This window comes from Macaca mulatta, chromosome 1, assembly GCF_049350105.2.
Source record: "Macaca mulatta isolate MMU2019108-1 chromosome 1, T2T-MMU8v2.0, whole genome shotgun sequence".
In the NCBI taxonomy this organism is placed as follows: Eukaryota; Metazoa; Chordata; class Mammalia; order Primates; family Cercopithecidae; genus Macaca; species Macaca mulatta.
This window is the reverse complement of record NC_133406.1, coordinates 2,113,143-2,132,057: the sequence shown is the minus strand read 5'-3', so window position 1 is coordinate 2,132,057 and position 18,915 is coordinate 2,113,143. Positions and strand designations below refer to the sequence as shown.

General features: G+C 40.4%; 1 protein-coding gene across 9 annotated transcripts in view; it reads right to left on the bottom strand.

Annotated features, from left to right (window-relative positions):
• Window positions 1-18,915, bottom strand: part of AHCTF1 (AT-hook containing transcription factor 1) — a 100,210-nt gene that overhangs the window by 67,917 nt on the left and 13,378 nt on the right. For 7 of the 9 annotated variants that reach the window (XR_013415861.1, XR_013415862.1, XM_015127953.3 and 4 more), the window contains exons 2-7: window positions 17,383-17,510; window positions 14,909-15,162; window positions 11,340-11,520; window positions 5,065-5,272; window positions 2,408-2,524; window positions 803-887 (exon numbers count right to left, since the gene is read on the bottom strand). Coding sequence is in view for 7 of the 9 variants with exons in the window: in XM_001088135.5 (XP_001088135.2) it covers window positions 803-887; window positions 2,408-2,524; window positions 5,065-5,272; window positions 11,340-11,520; window positions 14,909-15,162; window positions 17,383-17,510 (973 nt within the window). In the remaining 2 variants the exon portion in view is untranslated. The remainder of the gene's footprint in view (window positions 1-802; window positions 888-2,407; window positions 2,525-5,064; window positions 5,273-11,339; window positions 11,521-14,908; window positions 15,163-17,382; window positions 17,511-18,915) is intronic. The other 2 variants (XM_077997937.1, XM_077997946.1) reach the window with 1 other exon arrangement.

Below are 18,915 nucleotides of genomic sequence, written 5' to 3'. Positions count from 1 at the left end.
CTGAAATCCATTTCTATACCCCTCAAACATTAGGTTAAGAAAAGTCGGTTCTAGAGACAGGTATATGAAGGTGTACAAAATATAGCTATTAGCAGCACCCCTCCTACTTCCTCAGGAATTCAGCTGAAAAATAGGTACCATCTAAAAGTCTAGATGCATATACCCTCTTATAAAAATCACCCCTTGGCTTAATGCTTGATACGTTAGAGCAACAAAGTGGAATTATTTTTCCTGTGTACCAATTAAGCCACAAGCTTGAATCTAGTCCAATATACTCATTGTAGAGGAAAATTATATATGAGAAGTTAAGAATGCTACCTTGGTAAATAGATAAAACAGATCTCTAATTTAACACTACTTCTACTATATTATGCATACAATATTAATTTGCATATAAGAATCGCTTTTCACGGCCAGGCACGGTGGCTTACGCCTGTAATCCCAGCACTTTGGGAGGTTGAGGCGGGTGGATCACGAGGTCAGGAGTTCAAGACCAGCCTAGCCAAGATGGTAAAACCCCGTCTCCACTAAAAATACAAAAAAATTAGCCAGGCGTGGTGGCAGGCGCCTGTAATCCCAGCTACTCTGGAGGCTGAAGCAAAGAATTGCGTGAATCCGGGCGGTGGAGGTTGCAGTGAGCCAAGATCGCATCACTGCACTCCAGCCTGGGCAACAGAGTGAGATTCCATCTCAAAAAAAAAAAAACAAAAAGAATCACTTTTCAGTATCTTAAAACAAAGACAGCATATTTAAAATAGAAAACAACAAAAGAATATAAACCCATAGTCCAATGACCATTTACCTCATATAAGATTTGTCCTGATGCCAAACACTTTCTATTACCAAAGGCCAGCTGCAGCAGATGCAAACTCAAAACATCCCCTTCACTGAAACAGAAATTAACCAAGACGCACTAAATACATTAATACATTAAACATCTCCTACTATCCAAGTAAGTTTAGTTTGCTTGCAATGTTGACTGCATGTGACAAAACTAAGATCACAGGGAAGAATTTAGTTTTATTTGGTCATTTTCATAAAATGTAGTCCTTTGAAACAATAACTGACATTTATTGATTCTAATCAACTAAACTGATGCTGATTGCATACTGTAGGAGATATCGTATGTGGCAAAGACTGATTACTCAGTATTATTTCTCAAATATTCCTTCCTCAATGGGTATACTCTACTTAAACACAGGGTTGCCTAAAGTTGTACATTTCCCAGCTTCCTTTGCAGCTAGGTGCAGTACCCTGTGGTAGAGTTGTGGCCACGATGTAAACAGAATTACCCCATAGTAACCTCAGAGAACCTTCCTTAATGAACAAAATATCCTTTGTGGCTTCATCCTGGTCTCTTCCTCCATCTTGCTATTTTTACTTAAAATGCAGAGGTTCAAAGGACAGTGGGGGGTGTGGGAAGGAGAAAGGGCTGCTGGGGGAAGGGTAGGGAAAAAAATTTTTTTTAATGTGGATGTTGCCCTGGACCATGAAGACAAGGCCTATACAATCAAGACACAAAGTGAAGATACTAAATCAGCCCTGTAGTGAAGAACTCAAGCACGAAGCATGCAGTAAGTGTTAAGAGCACAGATTCCGGAGCCACATCATCTGAATTTGAATCTTACTACTAGTTGATCCCTCTTAATAATTCCTATTACTAGTTATTATTTCTTTTATTTGGCTTCTGGCACACCACACCTTCCTAATGTTCTTCACACCATACTATTTCACTCCTCAGTCCTTTGCTTGAGTACCCAGCTCTCTTGTTCTCAATCTCCAAGTACATTTGAAGAGTAAGAAAGCAGGGTACTGAGATTGAGAACAAGACAGCAGGGTACTTGGAAGGTTCCAAGGCTCTCTTAATCTGTGAAAAACATTCAAATACATTGGCACAATTTCTTCCAACTGTTATCTCAGAATTATTCAAGCACGTAGAAACAACCATTTAAGTTTTAAAATAATTTCAACTACTACTCACTAACTCACTGAAAGAATTATGTTGCCTTCACTAAAAAAGACTACATAACTACATAGACTACCTGTTCTATTTTTGACTAATTTTTAAAGACGGTATGTATCGGGCCAGGCATGGGGGCTCACGCCTGTAATCCCAGCACTCTGGGAAGCTGAGGCAGGCAGATCACAAGGTCGGGAGCTCAAGATCAGCCTGACCAACACGGTGAAACCCCATTTCTACTAAAAATACAAAAATTAGCCAGTCGTGGTGGCGGGCACCTGTAGTCCCAGCTACTTACGAGGCTAAGGCAGGAGAATGGCATGAATCCATGAGGCAGAGGTTGCAGTGAGCCGAGATTGCGCCACTACACTCCAGCCTGGGCAACAGAACAAGACTCCGTCTCAAAAAACAAAAAACAAACAAAAAAACTGTTTGTATGAGACCTACCTGTCTTGTGTAGACTGAACAGCCCACAAATAACAGCAATTCCGAGGATCATTCTCAGGTTCTTGAAAAGTGACAGCATACACAGGAACTCGTCCACTTTCCAACTGTATGTAATATCTGAAACAGACAAATTAGTATATTTCATATTTTTAAGTTATTTTATAGAAAGGAAAAAGGTACATCATATAAGAATTTGGGTTAGGCAACCACTGTTCATATATTCCCCCAGAATAAGTGATCTGTAGGTCATGGCCAAGTCATCTTATCTGCAAAAATACACAGGGCACAAGACATCAAGACTATGGTCATGGCACCCATCCCCCCAGACAGAACTGGGAAGAGTGAGAATTACTCAAGCAGATGCATTTACGTGTGTGTAAACTGGTCCTAAGAGTCGTATTCAATGCCTGAGAGGTAGAACTGACGAGAGTTAGAATTACTCAAGCATACGCATTCATGTCTGTGTAAACTGGTCCTAAGAGTCATATTCAATGTATACTCCTACATACCGCTTAGCCATAAAAGGTGCCCTACAAAGAGACAAGATACTGCCACAAGACTTTTCAGCTGTTTGGGTTTAGCGTCAGTTTCCCCACTACTACAACAGAAGATGAGTTAGAAACTGAAGAGTGCCCATAAACTGCCAAAAAAGCAAAAATTGACCAAGAGATGATAGTGTTAGAGAAGGCACTACTGTAGAAGCGAGGTACTGCAGTTATTTCTTGAGAAGCAAATTCAAAGACGAGCTGACAAACCAGGGGCTGGGTGCGGCGGCTCACACCTGTAATCCTAGCACTTTGGGAGACCGAGGCAGGTGGATCACAAGGTAGGGAGTTCGAGACCAGCCTGACCAACATGGTGAAAACCCATCTCTTAAAAATAAAAAAAAAAAATACAAAAACTAGCTGGGCACAGTGGTCACACCTGTAGTCCCAGCTACTCGGGTGGCTGAGGCAAGAGAATCACTTGAACCTGGGAAGTGGAGGTTGCAGTGAGCCAAGATCGTGCCACTGCACTCCAACCTGGGCCACAGAGTGAGACCTCGCCTCAAGAAAAAAATAGAAAAAAAAGGAAAAAAAAAAGAGCTGATAAAAGGATAACAGCAAAGAGAGTTAAGATACACTTCCCATAAGATAAATTACTCAATAAAATATATCAATATGCCTTGGGAAAAATGGAGAAACAAATCAATCGACAACTTAAGGGCCAAATAGGCATCTACTTAACTCTTTTTTTTTTTTGGACGGAGTCTTGCTCTGTCACCCAGGCTGGAGTGCAGTGGCCGGATCTCAGCTCACTGCAAGCTCCGCCTCCCGGGTTTACGCCGTTCTTCTGCCTCAGCCTCCCGAGTAGCTGGGACTACAGGCGCCTGCCACCTCGCCCGGCTAGTTTTTTTGTATTTTTTAGTAGAGACGGGGTTTCACCGTGTTAGCCGGGATCGTCTCTCGATCTCCTGACCTCGTGATCCGCCCGTCTCGGCCTCCCAAAGTGCTGGGATTACAGGCTTGAGCCACCGCGCCCGGCCAACTCTTTTTTTTTTTTGAGACGGAGTCTCGCTCTGTCGCCCAGGCTGGAGTGCAGTGGCCGGATCTCAGCTCACTGCAAGCTCCGCCTCCCGGGTTTATGCCATTCTCCTGCCTCAGCCTCCCGAGTAGCTGGGACTACAGGCGCCGCCACCTCGCCCGGCTAGTTTTTTGTATTTTTAGTAGAGACGGGGTTTCACCATGTTAGCCAGGATGGTCTCGATCTCCTGACCTCGTGATCCGCCCGTCTCGGCCTCCCAAAGTGCTGGGATTACAGGCTTGAGCCACCGCGCCCGGCCAAGCATCTACTTAACTCTTAACACAAATTAACTTAGCTACAAAGTATCAATATAATTATATTTTTGGGACTTTTTGACAGCATAAAAAATTTAAAACACAAGTATTTTGTAACTTTGATTTTTAAAAATCCTTTTTTTCCCCTCTCAACTGCGAATTCTTTATTCAGCTGTGACTTTACACAGATGATGACTGGGAAGGTACTTCTGAAAGAACTCATACTATACACACACAGTCATGTTTCTGTTCTGTAAAGGGGATCTGTTCTGAGAAATGCTCATCAGGGATTCAGTCATTGTGCAAACATCATACAGTGTAGTAACACAAACCTAGATGGTATAGCCTACTATCCACCGAGGATACGTGGTACAGCCTGTTGCTCTTAGTCTACTAACCTGTACAGCATGTTACTGTATGGAATACTGCAGGCAACTATAACACAATGGTAAGCATTTATGCATCTAAACATTAAAAAGGTACAATCAAAATACAGTAAAATTTTATGAGACCCCTTTCTTATATAAGGTCTGTTGTTGACCAAAACACCGTCAAGTTACAAAGTCATGCTTTACTAGCATGTTAAACACAATGATTGTAATGCCTTTTAAATAAACACTGAAAAAAAAAAAAAATCAAGCTAAATTCATGTGCTAAGTCACCCCTTTATGGTATTACATTGATTTAATGCCATGAAAAATTAGTCATAATCATTCATTCAGTCATTAATCTACCCACCCTTTTCTCACTACGCTAATTTTTAAATATTAGCAACTAAGTACAAGCTATATGCAAAAAGAAACTACCTGTAACCAAATAAGGGAAAAAAGTTATACTTACTCTCTTTTCATGCTTTTCATGTTCCAAAGTGCTAGATAGCCATCGGAAAAACCTACAGCAAGCTGATTTGTCCTGTTTATGTAGCTAAGAGTTGAAACGGCTGTTCCTGTTGGACTTACTAACTGGAAACACAGATGGCGCCCTTCTCTCATCACACTTTCTCTAATGTGTGGTACTTCAGCTGGGATACCAGTTAGAACTTCAAGATCTAAAACCACAAATTAGACAAATGAAGTTAAAAAACTAGAAAAACAAATGTGTCATCCATTATTCAAGCTGCAAATGAAGTTAATTGAAATTAAAAGATTAGTGATATGGTTCGGGCACGGTGGCTCAAGCCTGTAATCCCAGCACTTTGGGAGGTCGAGACGGGCGGCTTACGAGGTCAGGAGATTGAGACCATCCTGGCTAACACAGTGAAACCCTGTCTCTACTAAAAAATACAAAAAACTAGCCGGGCGAGGTGGCGGGCGCCTGTAGTCCCAGCTACTCGGGAGGCTGAGGCAGGAGAATGGCGTAAACCCGGGAGGCGGAGCTTGCAGTGAGCCGAGATCTGGCCACTGCACTCCAGCCTGGATGACAGAGCGAGACTCCGTCTCAAAAAAAAAAATAATAAAAATAAAAATAAAAAGTAAAAAAAAATAAAAGATTAGTGATAACAAAAAAGTACGTTAAACTAGAAAATCACCATCCTTATCTATTTAAATGCCATAATTTAAAAAATACATTCAATTATATAATATTAAAAAATTCAGTACATCTCAAATATTATCTATGGTAGAATTTTTTTAGGGTTAACCATCATAAATAAAACTGATTATTTCTTTATTGAAATTTAGTACTACTATCTAAATACCTTCCTTGGAGCAATGGCCGATTCCAGGTCAGGGGGAAGAAAATACTTAATGAGCCTGGTACATCTTATGCCAGTAATCTAGGAAGCTATCACAGGTGAAAGGAAATGTATCAGACAACATGAAGGGGCTCTCATTAACAATGAAAGGACATTGTGGGCATCAAAAACAATAAAATTAATGAAATATAGTAAACATGCCAAACCTGAAAAATTCACAGGAATAAAAAAAAAAAAAAAAAGAGGCGTGGGGCAAGAGGGAAGCCTACCCTCCCCACCTACAAAAGACCTTAGATTGAACAACTGGAAGTAACTGGGTATCACCTGCTTACTCTGAAAATTAGTACTTAAGAAATACTATTTATCCTGCCTGTTCTGTACACATTGTGTTTCAGAGTGACCAAAACCCCCTAATTAATGAGAAAATTATGCTTTACATTGACAGAACGTAAAAATCATCATTTTGCAGCCTTTAATGAAATAAATGACATATCCAAGAATCTTAGGCCGGGTGCGGTGGCTCACGCCTGTAATCCCAGCACTTTAGGAGGCCGAGGAGGGCAGATCACGAGATCAGGAAATCAAGACCAACCTGGCTAACACGGTGAAACCCCATCTCTACTAAAAAAAAAAAAAAAAAAAAAAATACAAAAAAATGTGCCGCGCGTGGTGGCGGGCGCCTGTAGTCCCAGCTGCTGGGGAGGCTGAGGCAGGAGAAGAATGGCATGAACCCAGTAGGCGAAGCATGCAGTGAGCCAAGATTGCGCCACTGCACTCCAGCCTGGATGACAGAGCAAGACTCCGTCTCAAAAGAAAAAAAGAAAAAGAATCTTAATGAATGAAACAATTAGTTCAAAGTAGGTTTTACAATTTTGGCATTACAGTATTCCCTCCCATTATTTGCAGTTTTGCTGTCCAATTTCAGTTACCTGTGGTAAACCAAAGTACAAAAATATTAAACAGATAATTCCATATATATATACACACACACATAAAAAAAATTCAGCTGGGCGAGGTGACTCATGCCTGTAATCCGAGCACTTTGGGAGGCTGAGGTGGGTGGATCACAAAGTCAGGAGTTCAAGACCAGCCTGACCAATATGATGAAACCTCGTCTCTACTTAAAAAAAAAAAAATTAGCCGGGCGTGGTGGCATGCACCCATAGTCCAAGCTACTTGGGAGGCTGAGGCAGAAGAATCACTTGAACCCAGGAGGTGGAGGCTGCAGTGAGCCGAGATTGCACCACTCCAGCCTCTAAAAAAAGAAAACAACAACAAATTCCTAAGTTTTAAATTGCATGCTTCTCTGAGTGGTATGAAGAAATGTGCTACCATCAAAGGGACATAAATCATCCCTTTGTCTGGTGTATCCACACTGTATACGCCACCCTTAGTAGCCATCTTGGTTATCAGATCAACTGTCACAGTATTGTAGTGCTTGTGTTCAAGTAACCCTTATTTGACTTTACAATGGCCTCAAAGCACAAGAGTAGTCATACTGCCAATTCAGATGTGCCAAAGAGAGGCTGTAAAGTGCTTCCTTTAAATGAAAAGGTCAAAGTTCTTGACTTAATAAGGAAAAAATCATGTGGGCAGCGTTCAATACTAGCTGTGGTTTCCGGCATCCACTGGGGGTCTTGGAACATATCCCTCACAGATAAGAGGGGACTACCCTGCAGAGGGCTATCCTGTACACTGTAGGATGCTAAGCCACATCATTAGTTTCTAACTACTAGTAGCAAGTAACACCAGCAGCAACAATCAAAAATGTCTTCTAACATTGCCAAACATCTCCTGGAGGACAAAATTCACCCCTCGTTGAGAACCACTAGTTTAAAGTTAATGAGAGACTTTAAAAAGGATGGATCATGCTGTCACCACGTGAATACACTGATCACTACATTGAAACTACTAGACACTATGTGTCTACCCATGTGATACAATATGAAGTACTCAGCACTTCCAAAGTACCTTGCCAAAATGTTAAACCTTAATCTGTAACCAGAGCTAATTTACATTTGCAGAAAATCGAAAATATGATACCACATGAAACCAGTTAATTCCAAAATGTGGAACATTCTATCAGAGAACTTCAGCAAGTCAATGGCACTAAAAATAAAAACAGAGAGGGCAGAAAGAGGATTGCTGTACATTCAAAGAGACTTGAGACTTAACTGTCAAATGAAATTAATGTGTGGACCGTGTTTGAATTCCAATCCAAACAATCCAAACGTAAAAAGATGCTTTGGATAATCACATCAATTTGATTACAGACTAGATAGCAGACTATACCAAAGAAGTGTTACTGGCATTATGATGATGGAATAAAATATCCCTATGTGCTTTAAACTAACACAGAAGAAAAGAGGGAAGGGAGGAAAGGGGAATGAACTAAACTGACACACGTATAGTAAATGTTGAAACTTCACTTGAATTTGGGTGATGGGAATATGGGAACTCTTGAATTCTTCCAATTATCTGAAAATGTCTGAAATCTTCAATAAAAAAAGAAAAAAACTCAGATTCATATATTAATATAACCACTGTGCAAGAGCAGATTCTCTCATTGTTATAACAGAGGAAAAATTGTATCATACTGTCCTAGAACAGGCCCCACCCCCAAATCACTTCTGCTTCTGATGTCTTTTTCAAACAAGCGATTAGATTTTGCCACAACAAACAGTTCACAAAAGAAATGGGTAGGCCCTATGGGTTCCAATGTGGAAAGATATATAAGAAACTGGTCAAGTTTGGGGAAGGTGCAGAACAGTATTTATGCTGTATGTTTGGAACTTCATTTCCTATCTTGGTGTATTTCAGTGAAGCCTGAACAGCTGTAATCATAAATTACTTTTGTAATCAAGAAAATTTATTTTGCATTAAACCCTAAAGCTTAATTTTTTGTGCTATAAAGTCCAACTGCTTCCTAATTTTCAAAATTGAGAAATGGTTCTGATCACAATCCAGAGACTTTTGTTACAAAATTATCCTTGTGCACCTACTGATTACTGACCTCTGAAATGAAGGATATTTTAACGCTACCATATTGACTTGAAGGGAGTTTTCATTATGAATATAAGCATTGTAACTAGCCTTATACCTATAACCACAAAATACACTCTGAAACAAAAGCCCATCAAGCCTACTTCTTTGATCAATCTTCTATGAAGAGCAGTCATACCATTTCTGATAATCTGTAAATTCATTTTTAGTTATTGTTTTTGCTAATCAATTCTTATCATTTAAACTTTACATAAAAATTTCATTAATCAATCAGGTTTGTATACATACCAAATTTTTGTTTTTGTTTTGTTTTGTTTTTTTGAGACGGAGTCTTGCTCTGTGGCCCAGGCTGGAGTGAGTGGTGCCATCTCAGCTCACTGCAAGCTCCGCCTCCCCGGTTCACACCATTCTCCTGCCTCAGCCTCCCAGTAGCTGGGACCACAGGCGCCCGCCACCGCGCCCGGCTAATTTTTTTGTATTTTAGTAGAGACGGGGTTTCACCGGGTTAGCCAGGATGGTCTCGATCTCCTGACCTCGTGATCCGCCCGTCTCGTCGGCCTCCATAGTGCTAGGATTACAGGCGTGAGCCACCGCGCCCGGCCACATATACCAAATGTTAAGGTATAGCTTCTATCTGTGAAGTTTTTTTTTTTTTTTTTTTTGAGACAGAGTTCCACTCTTGTTGCCCAGGCTGCAGTGCAATGGCACGATCTCGGCTCACCGCAACCTCCGCCTCCCAGGTTCAAGTGATTCTCCTGCCTCAGCCTCATGCATTAGAGGCATGCGCCACCTCACCCAGCTAATGTTATATTTTTTAGTAGGGACGGGGTTTCTCCATGTTGGTCAGGCTGGTCTCAAACTCCCGACCTCAAGTGATCTGCCTGCCTCAGCCTCCCAAAGTGCTGGGATTCCAGGCATGAGCCACTGTGCCCAGCTCTTCTATGAAGATTTTTAAAAGTGCGTGTATGACCATTATTTCTGCCAAATCAAATTTTTTCAGGTCTGATTTTGCATATTTACGTTTTGTTCAATGATTTTGGCTCTTCCATTTCTTAAGTATAGTTTTTACCACTTGCAGTTTTTTTGCTTTTGTTTTTTTTGAGATGGAGTCTTGCTCTGTCGCCCAGGCTGGAGTGCAGTGGTGCAATCTCGGTTTAGTGCAACCTCTGTGATCTCGTGATCTCAGTTTACTGTAACCTCCATCCCAGTTCCACACCACTTGCAGTCTTAATCAGTTTTTTTATACACTGACAATTTTTATTATGTTCATTATAAATTAGATAAAATGTTGATAGTTTGTATCTATTTCTGAGCTGCTCCATAAATGAAAAGAGCTACACTGACATTCTAGGCTTGCTTTAAAAATCAATGTGCTGGGCATGGTGGCTCACTCCTGCAATCCCAGCACTTTGGGAGGCCAAGGCAGGTGGATCATAAGCTCAAGAGATCGAAGACCATCCTGGACAATATGGTGAAACCCCACCTCTACTAAAAAAAAAAATACAAAAATTAGCCGGGCGTGGTGGAGCCTGCCTGTAATCTTAGCTACTCAGGAGGCTGAGGCAGGAGAATCGGTTGAATCCGGGAGGCGGAGGTTGCAGTGAGCCAGGATTACGCCACTGCACTCCAGCCTGGCAACAGAGTGAGACTGCGTCTCAAAAAAAAAAAAAAAAAAAAAAAAATTCAAGAATGTCCTCACAAAGCCAAAGTCAAAATGTTTTAAAAAGGGTCAAACAGTCCCTTTCTAAAAACTAAGAGTAAAAAAACACATTTTAACGTTAGCTCTTCCTTTCTTCATAAACCAGAGTCTCATAATTTTCAAAAACTGAAAGCACTTAAAAAAATTAATTTTATAAATACAAGCATTTAAAGGAAAAAAATTGTTTCATTTTCTTTGACTCTGAATAGAATTAACTTCTATTTTAGGATGTCATTTTGTGAGAAAGACTTTTAATTACTGTTATTTCCTATTACTTTATTTCTATCTTGGTGTTACCACAGAAACACAAACAATATGCCCAAAAAAAACACTATGTTAGATCGTACATTGCTGGATAATTTCATATTGGCTGATAAGGCTCAAGATTTCTTACATTTAGCCCTTATTCCAGCATTTACTTAAGAATAGAGCTTATTCAGATATGTACATGGAAACAAAATCAATTATCACTACCTTTCTCAAGGCCTGCTTGAGAACATATGAACACTTGATCAACAAAACAGTATCTTATGTAAGAAGTATCCACTGTGCTCAGGTCCAGCTAATAAAAAAGATTTTAAAATACCTTTTTTTTTTAATAGACAGGAAGATATCTTTTATTTTACTCCAGTTGCTATAAAAAATTTTGGCTATTTAAAAAAATATTGCAACAGAATATCCAGGTGCTCCATTTTTGGTTTCAAGTAAAGAACTGATTACCTGACGCTTCAACTTCATTTTGATTGCATGACAAGTCATCCAAACATAGGTCAATAAGAAGGATCTGTCCAACATCAGTGACCACAGCTGCCACTCCAAAAAGCCATCGCAGACTTGGATGTAGATGCTGAGTGCTTGCACTGGCTCCTCCATGATTAATTATAGGTTCAATAGCTGTCACCTAGAAAACATAATACATGATTTGCTTTTCTACTGCAAAGTAAGAAAATACAATTAACAGCACAATACATTTAAGTTAAAGCAGGTTATCAATTATAATAGATTTAAGATTATCAAATAGAGTAAATCTGCATTTGATACTTGTGACCTGAATAATGAAATCTTCAGATATACTAGGAATTACACCATCACTCAATACAGAAAAAATCACGCAATTGGACTAACATTGATGTTTACGGAGAGCTTACTATATGCCAGGCATTGTGTGAACTGGCTCATTTAATGTTCAAGACAACGCTTTGATAGTAGACTATGTGTGATTATTTCTCTTTAAAGATGAAATAACCTAAGGCTTAGAAAGTTAGTCTAGTTATTCAAGCCATAAAATCATTACACATAAAACTCAAACCTAAATTGTTCTCACTTTAAAGCTCTTAAACAGCTACTCTAGGATTCTATGGACTCTTCTAAGAGTAAAAACTAACCATTCTCGAAAAATGTACTGCTTACTCTTTTTTTTTTTTTTTTTTTTTTTTTTGAGACGGAGTCTTGCTCTGTCGCCCAGGCTGGAGTGCAGTGGCGCAATCTCGGCTCACTGCAAGCTCCGCCTCCCGGGTTCACGCCATTCTCCTGCCTCAGCCTCCCGAGTAGCTGGGACTACAGGCGCCCGCCACTGCGCCCGGCTAATTTTTTTCTATTTTTAGTAGAGACGGGGTTTCACCATGGTCTCGATCTCCTGACCTTGTGATCCGCCCGCCTCGGCCTCCCAAAGTGCTGGGATTACAGGCGTGAGCCACCGCGCCCGGCCTACTGCTTACTCTTTATAAAACAAACAAAAAAAGGTATTTTAAGTCCTCTTCATACCTTAAAGACTGAAGAGGTCTAGCCTTCTTTCTACTGGACTTCATATAAAGTTCTAGCAGTCACTGGATCACTGACACTTAACAAGAATTGCTATTATTTAATGAAAGCTATACTTTAGCTATTTTATGGAGTCATATTTTTCCCCTTCATCTCGTGAGTCAAATTTTAAATGTCTGTAACTAGTCATCCATATTTTATACCTAGCTTTCCTTCAATTTCCTATTAATTCATAAACATTAATTAGGTATGATATATAAAATGTTTGGTGATTTCTACGCTAATACAGGTTGAACATCCAAATCCAAAAACCTGAAACCTAAAACATTTCTTGTCTCAGGCGTTTCGGATAGGGGATTCTCAACCTGTACTGACGAATGTTCTGGTAAGAAAAGAAAATATCTGATATCAATGATTTATGTGTTAATAAGATTAAAAGTTTTCTTCAGGCTGTAACTTACTACAGACAAAAGCCTGGCTCTTTCTCTGTATTAGTATACAAAACATTACTTAGTGTTTCTAATTCTGAAAGCTGTAACTTCATCATTTTTTCTTTTCTAATGACTATAATAATGTCTATAAATACCAAAGCATATTCAATTCCTCAGTGAGGAGTAGAAAATCTAAGTTTGCATTCCTCATACAAATACTATATGAAGTGATTAATAATATTACCTTAATTTTAGAAGACAGTTAAAAATAAACATATTGCCGGGTGCTGTGGCTCACGCCTGTAATTCCAGCACTTTGGGAGGCCGAGACGGGCGGATCACAAGGTCAGGAGATCGAGACCATCCTGGCTACCATGGTGAAACCCCGTCTCTACTAAAAAATACAAAAAATACAAAAAACTACCCGGGCGTGGTGGCGGGCGCCTGTAAGTCCCAGCTACTCGGGAGGCTGAGGCAGGAGAATGGCGTAAACCCGGGAGGCGGAGCTTGCAGTGAGCTGAGATCCAGCCACTGCACGACAGCCTGGGCGACAGAGCGAGACTCTGTCTCAAAAAAATAAAAATTAAAAAAAAAAACCCACCATATTTAGGAGTGTATACTGCACCCTACTCAAAAAATAGCTATAGTAGGTTGAACTTTTGAAAGTGTCTATCGCTACTCCCCCATCTTTTCCTTATTCTATATTCTCTCTTCCATACAACAACCATCCATTCAACTGGGCAACCAGTTCAGGAATATTGTTTCTTCTCAATTCCTCATCCAAATGATCAATGAGGGTCCATGTTTCCTTCCGTATGTGTTCTCAATCTGCCCCATCTTCTCCATCTCTATTGTCATTTCCATGGTTCAGCTCATCATTATTTACCTGAATGGCAACAGTCTCTTTGTTTCTATTCTCACAATATCCTCTCTGACCCAATCCAAGCAAGTCTTTTACATGAGGGTTCTACTTAAAATTCCTTCACCACTGGCCAAGCGTGGTGACTCACGCCTGTAATCCCAGCACTTTGGGAGCCTAAGGCAGGGGGATCATGAGGTCAGGAGACTGAGACCAGCCTGGCCAACACAGTGAAACCCTGTCTCTACTAAAAATACAAAAATTAGCTGGGCATGGTGGCGCATGCCTGTAGTCACAGCTATGCCTGTAGTCACAGCTACTCAGGAGGCTGAGGCAGGAGAATGGCTTGAATCCGCGACATGGTGGTTGCAGTGAGCCGAGATCGTGCTACTGCACTCCAGCCTGGTGACAGAGCAAGACTGTCTCAAAAAAAAAAAAAAAAAATTTACTTCACCGTTGATTTCAAAGGAGCCCCTAATTACAAACAAGGCCATTCACAATGTAAATCCTCACCGTTTCTGGCCCCCATTCTTCCTCCCCGTTACCCCTCCCTCAGCCATTCTAAATCAAGTCTAGTTTCCCAAATGCTCCATGTACTATTATTTTTCCATGCCAGCCTCTTTATCTAAAATGTCCAACTCTTTTGACTAGAAATTATCCATTCTCTGCGTTCCGAGTGCTTACGTTTATCAAGGCATTCACTATATTTATGCTAGTCTTATTCATTTGTCTTCTCCCACTAGACTATAAGCTCTCTAAAAGCACAGACCAAGTTCAATTTATTCATTCTGGGAATCCAACATATATTTTCCATAATGCTCCAATCCAAGACTATAGTCTCAAATTTAAAAGGTAAAAACATTTTAAAAATTGCATAGTAATGAATACATGTTTAAAAACTTTGAGTGTCCTCATAGAAGACAACTGGAGATAAGAACAAGATTTAGATGATACTTTTCACAAAAAAAGAGTATCAGAACATTAGACATCACTGCTATTTTTACTCTGGAATGTTTTAACCAATAAGAAAGTTACATTTTAAGTGTTAAGTTCCTTGAATAACATCATCTTTAACCTCATTTTTATTCTAAACACTTTACCTAAGGTAACACATTTACATAGAAGTACACAAATTGTAATGTTGCAGGTCAATGAAATTTCACAAAGTAACACACCTGTATAACCAGCAGGGGTTCAGTTTTGAAAGAGAATGTCCGGGTATCTTAAACAGTACCTACCCTTCCAGGAAGAACAACTGCTTTAACTACTTTTGATATTCCAAGGTCATAAAGACAGAGAACACTCCCTTCTGTTTCTTCCAGTCCTATTAATAATCCAGTTCTCTTCTGCCAAGAGAATTCTTTCACAGCTAAAACTACAGGAGGCTGTTCATTGACTCCACTGAATCTGTAAGCAGACAATCGCTCTCCTGTTACAGAGTTTACTACCTCAAGTTGTGGACCACAAGCCAAGCAAGCAAGTCCATTTTTCCCTAGAAGAAAAAAAAATTGCTTAGTGTTGTATATACACAAAAAATGCAATAACGGTTAGCTCATTTACATACAAATATATGTTCATTACATAAAACTAACTTGACATATTATCTCCACATTGAAATCTAAGCATTTATACAACACAGTGATCCTCAAACTTATAATCAAGCAACTATCATTGCAATAATAATAGTCATTCAGTGGCGTGAACCTGGGAGGCGGAGCTTGCAGTAAGCCGAGATTGTGCGACTGCACTCCAGCCTGCACGACAGAGCAAGACTTCATCTCAAATAATAATAATAATAATAATAATAACAACAACAATAGTAGTCATTCAGTAAAAGCCACCATGGTATGTGCTTGAACATATCTCATTTTTTCCTTATCACACCTCAATGCAGACATAACGCAGCTAAACCTTAATACAGTTTAACTTTCCCAAAGTCAAAAAGTAGCACCGGCAGAGGGAGATCCCAAGTCCATTTAACTCCAAAACTCATGCTTTAACTACTATAGCTTAAATAATTTAAACTAGAAGTTATGGCAGTTATAAAATATAACACATTATTCTACCCCTAAAGACTTCACAGTCCAATTGAGAAATTAAGACATAATTAGCATAACAATAGGAAATATCAGAACCTCTTCTCCACCTACTAGTCAGTCATGTTTGGATTTTACTCTGCCTGCAAGGTAAAGTCACAGGTGACTATCTGATTTAAATCAAGTCAGTGACTATCTGATTTATGCATGTTTTTAAATGTTACTCCAGCTGCTAAGCAAAGAATGGACAAGCAGAAGCACAGAGTAGCAGCAGTGGGTGGAAGATGACACCTGCTTGGTGACTGGATAGAGAAAAGTGGGTTGAATGGAGATTCAACTTGGAGGTAGAACTAACTGGATTTGCTTGCTGATGAATTAGACACAGGGAGGTGAGTAAAACAAGAATAAAGTACAGACTCTGAATTTCTGCTTGAGCAACCAGATGAATGATAACTTCTAAATTTGAGATGTCCATCAAGCATCCAAGTACATTAGTTGGATATGTAAGTTTATAGCTAAGGGAGGCCATAGTTTAAGAAAGTAGCATGGCACAGTGGGGTCTGAGAATGCCAAGGTTCCAGGCTCCTTTCTGCCACTTACCTGTGTAACTGGGATCAAATAAACCATTTCATTCTCAGTTACACAGAACAGCGGCTACTTAGAAAAGTTTTATACCTACTCCAATCAAGTCATTATACAATGCCTGGCATATAGAAAGTACTGTTGCTCCTTTTAACATTCAAGAGAATGGCACTGTAAAGAGACAAATGACTAACACACATGTTTTGCTGTCTGCCTGTTGGGAAGATGGCTATGAAGCTTATTTTCAGAAAAGTCTTCTGCAATAGCTTTCATTAGAACAAGATCTGTAAGAGAAAGGCTTCTTCAGTACGGTTCTCTGGTGTATTACACAATCTAAGTTACATATTAAGATCTTATTCAGGGTTAGTGAAATAAGAAAATAAGATTTTCTGAAAATTTTATAACATCTAGGGCCCTAGATTTTTCTACTCATGACACTGTTCAAGTTCTAATCCAAACGCATCACCAATAAAACTCCCTAATTATAAAGAAAAACTAGTTGCATGTTACTTCTACTTCCCAAACATAGATAATACTAAGATACAAAACACATGAAATTTTTAATAAGGAAAAATTAACTGTAACTCCCCAATCAGAGGTTCACTGATAACGTGTTCAAGACCTTAGAAATGGCCGGGCGCGGTGGCTCAAGCCTGTAATCCCAGCACTTTGGGAGGCCGAGACGGGCGGATCACGAGGTCAGGAGATCGAGACCATCCTGGCTAACACAATGAAACCCCGTCTCTACTAAAAATACAAAAAAATTAGCCGGGCGAGGTGGTGGGCGCCTGTAGTCCCAGCTACTCGGGAGGCTGAGGCAGGAGAATGGCGTAAACCCAGGAGGCGGAGCTTGCAGTGAGCCGAGATAGCGCCACTGCACTCCAGCCTGGGCGACAGAGCGAGACTCCGTCTCAAAAAAAAAAAAAAAAAAAAAAAGACCTTAGAAATGTTATATACGTAACTGTAGATGTTATATATTTAAGATCACTTAGGTTCTGTTTTTATTTCTTCCACATAAAGAAACTAAAACATATACTTATTATTTAACTTACAAATCAACTGTATTAGTAAATGTTCAGCAACATTATGTTTACCTGCAGCAAACTTTCCACGAAGCACAGATTCTAATGTTATTTCGTCTTCTCCAAGGGCTTGAAGAGTCACTTCTGGAAATGGCAGGAGACCACTAGTCACTTGAGCTCTTAAGTCTCGCATACTTCCACTGTAAATATTTTTAAAAAACATTATTATGACACATTTGTAAACAATATACTAGATTATCTCCAGCCAAGAAAAACAGTAAAAGCCACCAACAAAATAAAGAGAAACTAAAATCTGGTTACAAAATACATATTGGCCAGATGCGGACGCTCACGCCTTTAAGTCCCAGCTACTTGGGAGACTGAGGCAGGAGGATGACCCCAGAAGTCCAAGGCCTCCGGCGAGCCAGGACCGTGCCACTTCCCTCCGCCTCCGGCAAGCCAGGACCGTGCCACTTCCCTCCGCCTCCGGTGAGCTAGGACTGTGCCACTTCACTCCAGCACGGGCAACACAGCAAAATCCAGTCTCAAAAACAAGTACGTGCATCTGGGACCAAGGTATTCTACTGTCTCCTAAGAAAATATTTCCCAGGCCGGGCGCGGTGGCTCACGCCTATAATCCCAGCACTTTGGGAGGCCAAGGCAGGCAGATCACGAGGTCAGGAGATCGAGACCATCCGGGCTAACACGGTGAAACGCCATCCCTACTAAAAATACAAAAAACTAGCCGGGCGAGGTGGCGGGCGCCTGTAGTCCCAGCTACTCGGGAGGCAGAGGAAGGAGAATGGCGGGAAACCGGGAGGCAGAGCTTGCAGTGAGCCGAGATTGCGCCACTGCACTCCAGCCTGGGCGACAGAGCGAGACTCCGTCTCAAAAACAAACAAACAAAAAAAGAAAATATTTCCCAAACAGCTTTAGGAAAGTAAACAGTCATTAAGCCAGATGTATTAAGGATATACATTATTCCCTAGATTCTTTAAACACTAGTTCAGTGCAATTCATCTCACTGTCTAACCTCCTTGCAAAGAACACTTCACCACCACCATCCTCCCCACAGAAAAAAGAAAAAGTGATTGGCGTCTTTCAGAAAAATTACTGCTTCAGGCCGGGCGCAGTGGCTCATGCCTGTAATCACAGCACTTTGGGAGGCTGAGGCGGGCGGATCATGAGGTCAGGAGCTCGAGACCATCTGGCTAACACGGTGAAATCCCGTCTCTACTAAAAATACAAAAAACTAGCTGGGTGTGTGGTGGGTGCCTGTAATCCCAGCTGCTGGGGAGGCTGAGGCGGGAGAATGGCGTGAACCCAGGAGGCAGAGCTTGCAGTGAACGGAGATCGCACCACTGCACTCCAGCCTGGGTGACAGAGCGAGACTCTTTCTCAAAAAAAAAAAAGAAAAAAGAAAAAGAAAAATTACTTCTTCAATAAAGGGGTAGAAAGTCCATGAAAAATGTGTAAATTCACAGAAACCCCAGAAATCAAGTTTGGTACATATCTTTTGCTGGACAGAAAAAAGATATGCATAAAATTGTCTTTCATTTCGAAGATGAGATTCCTATTATAAACACCCAAAAATACTAGTTAAAA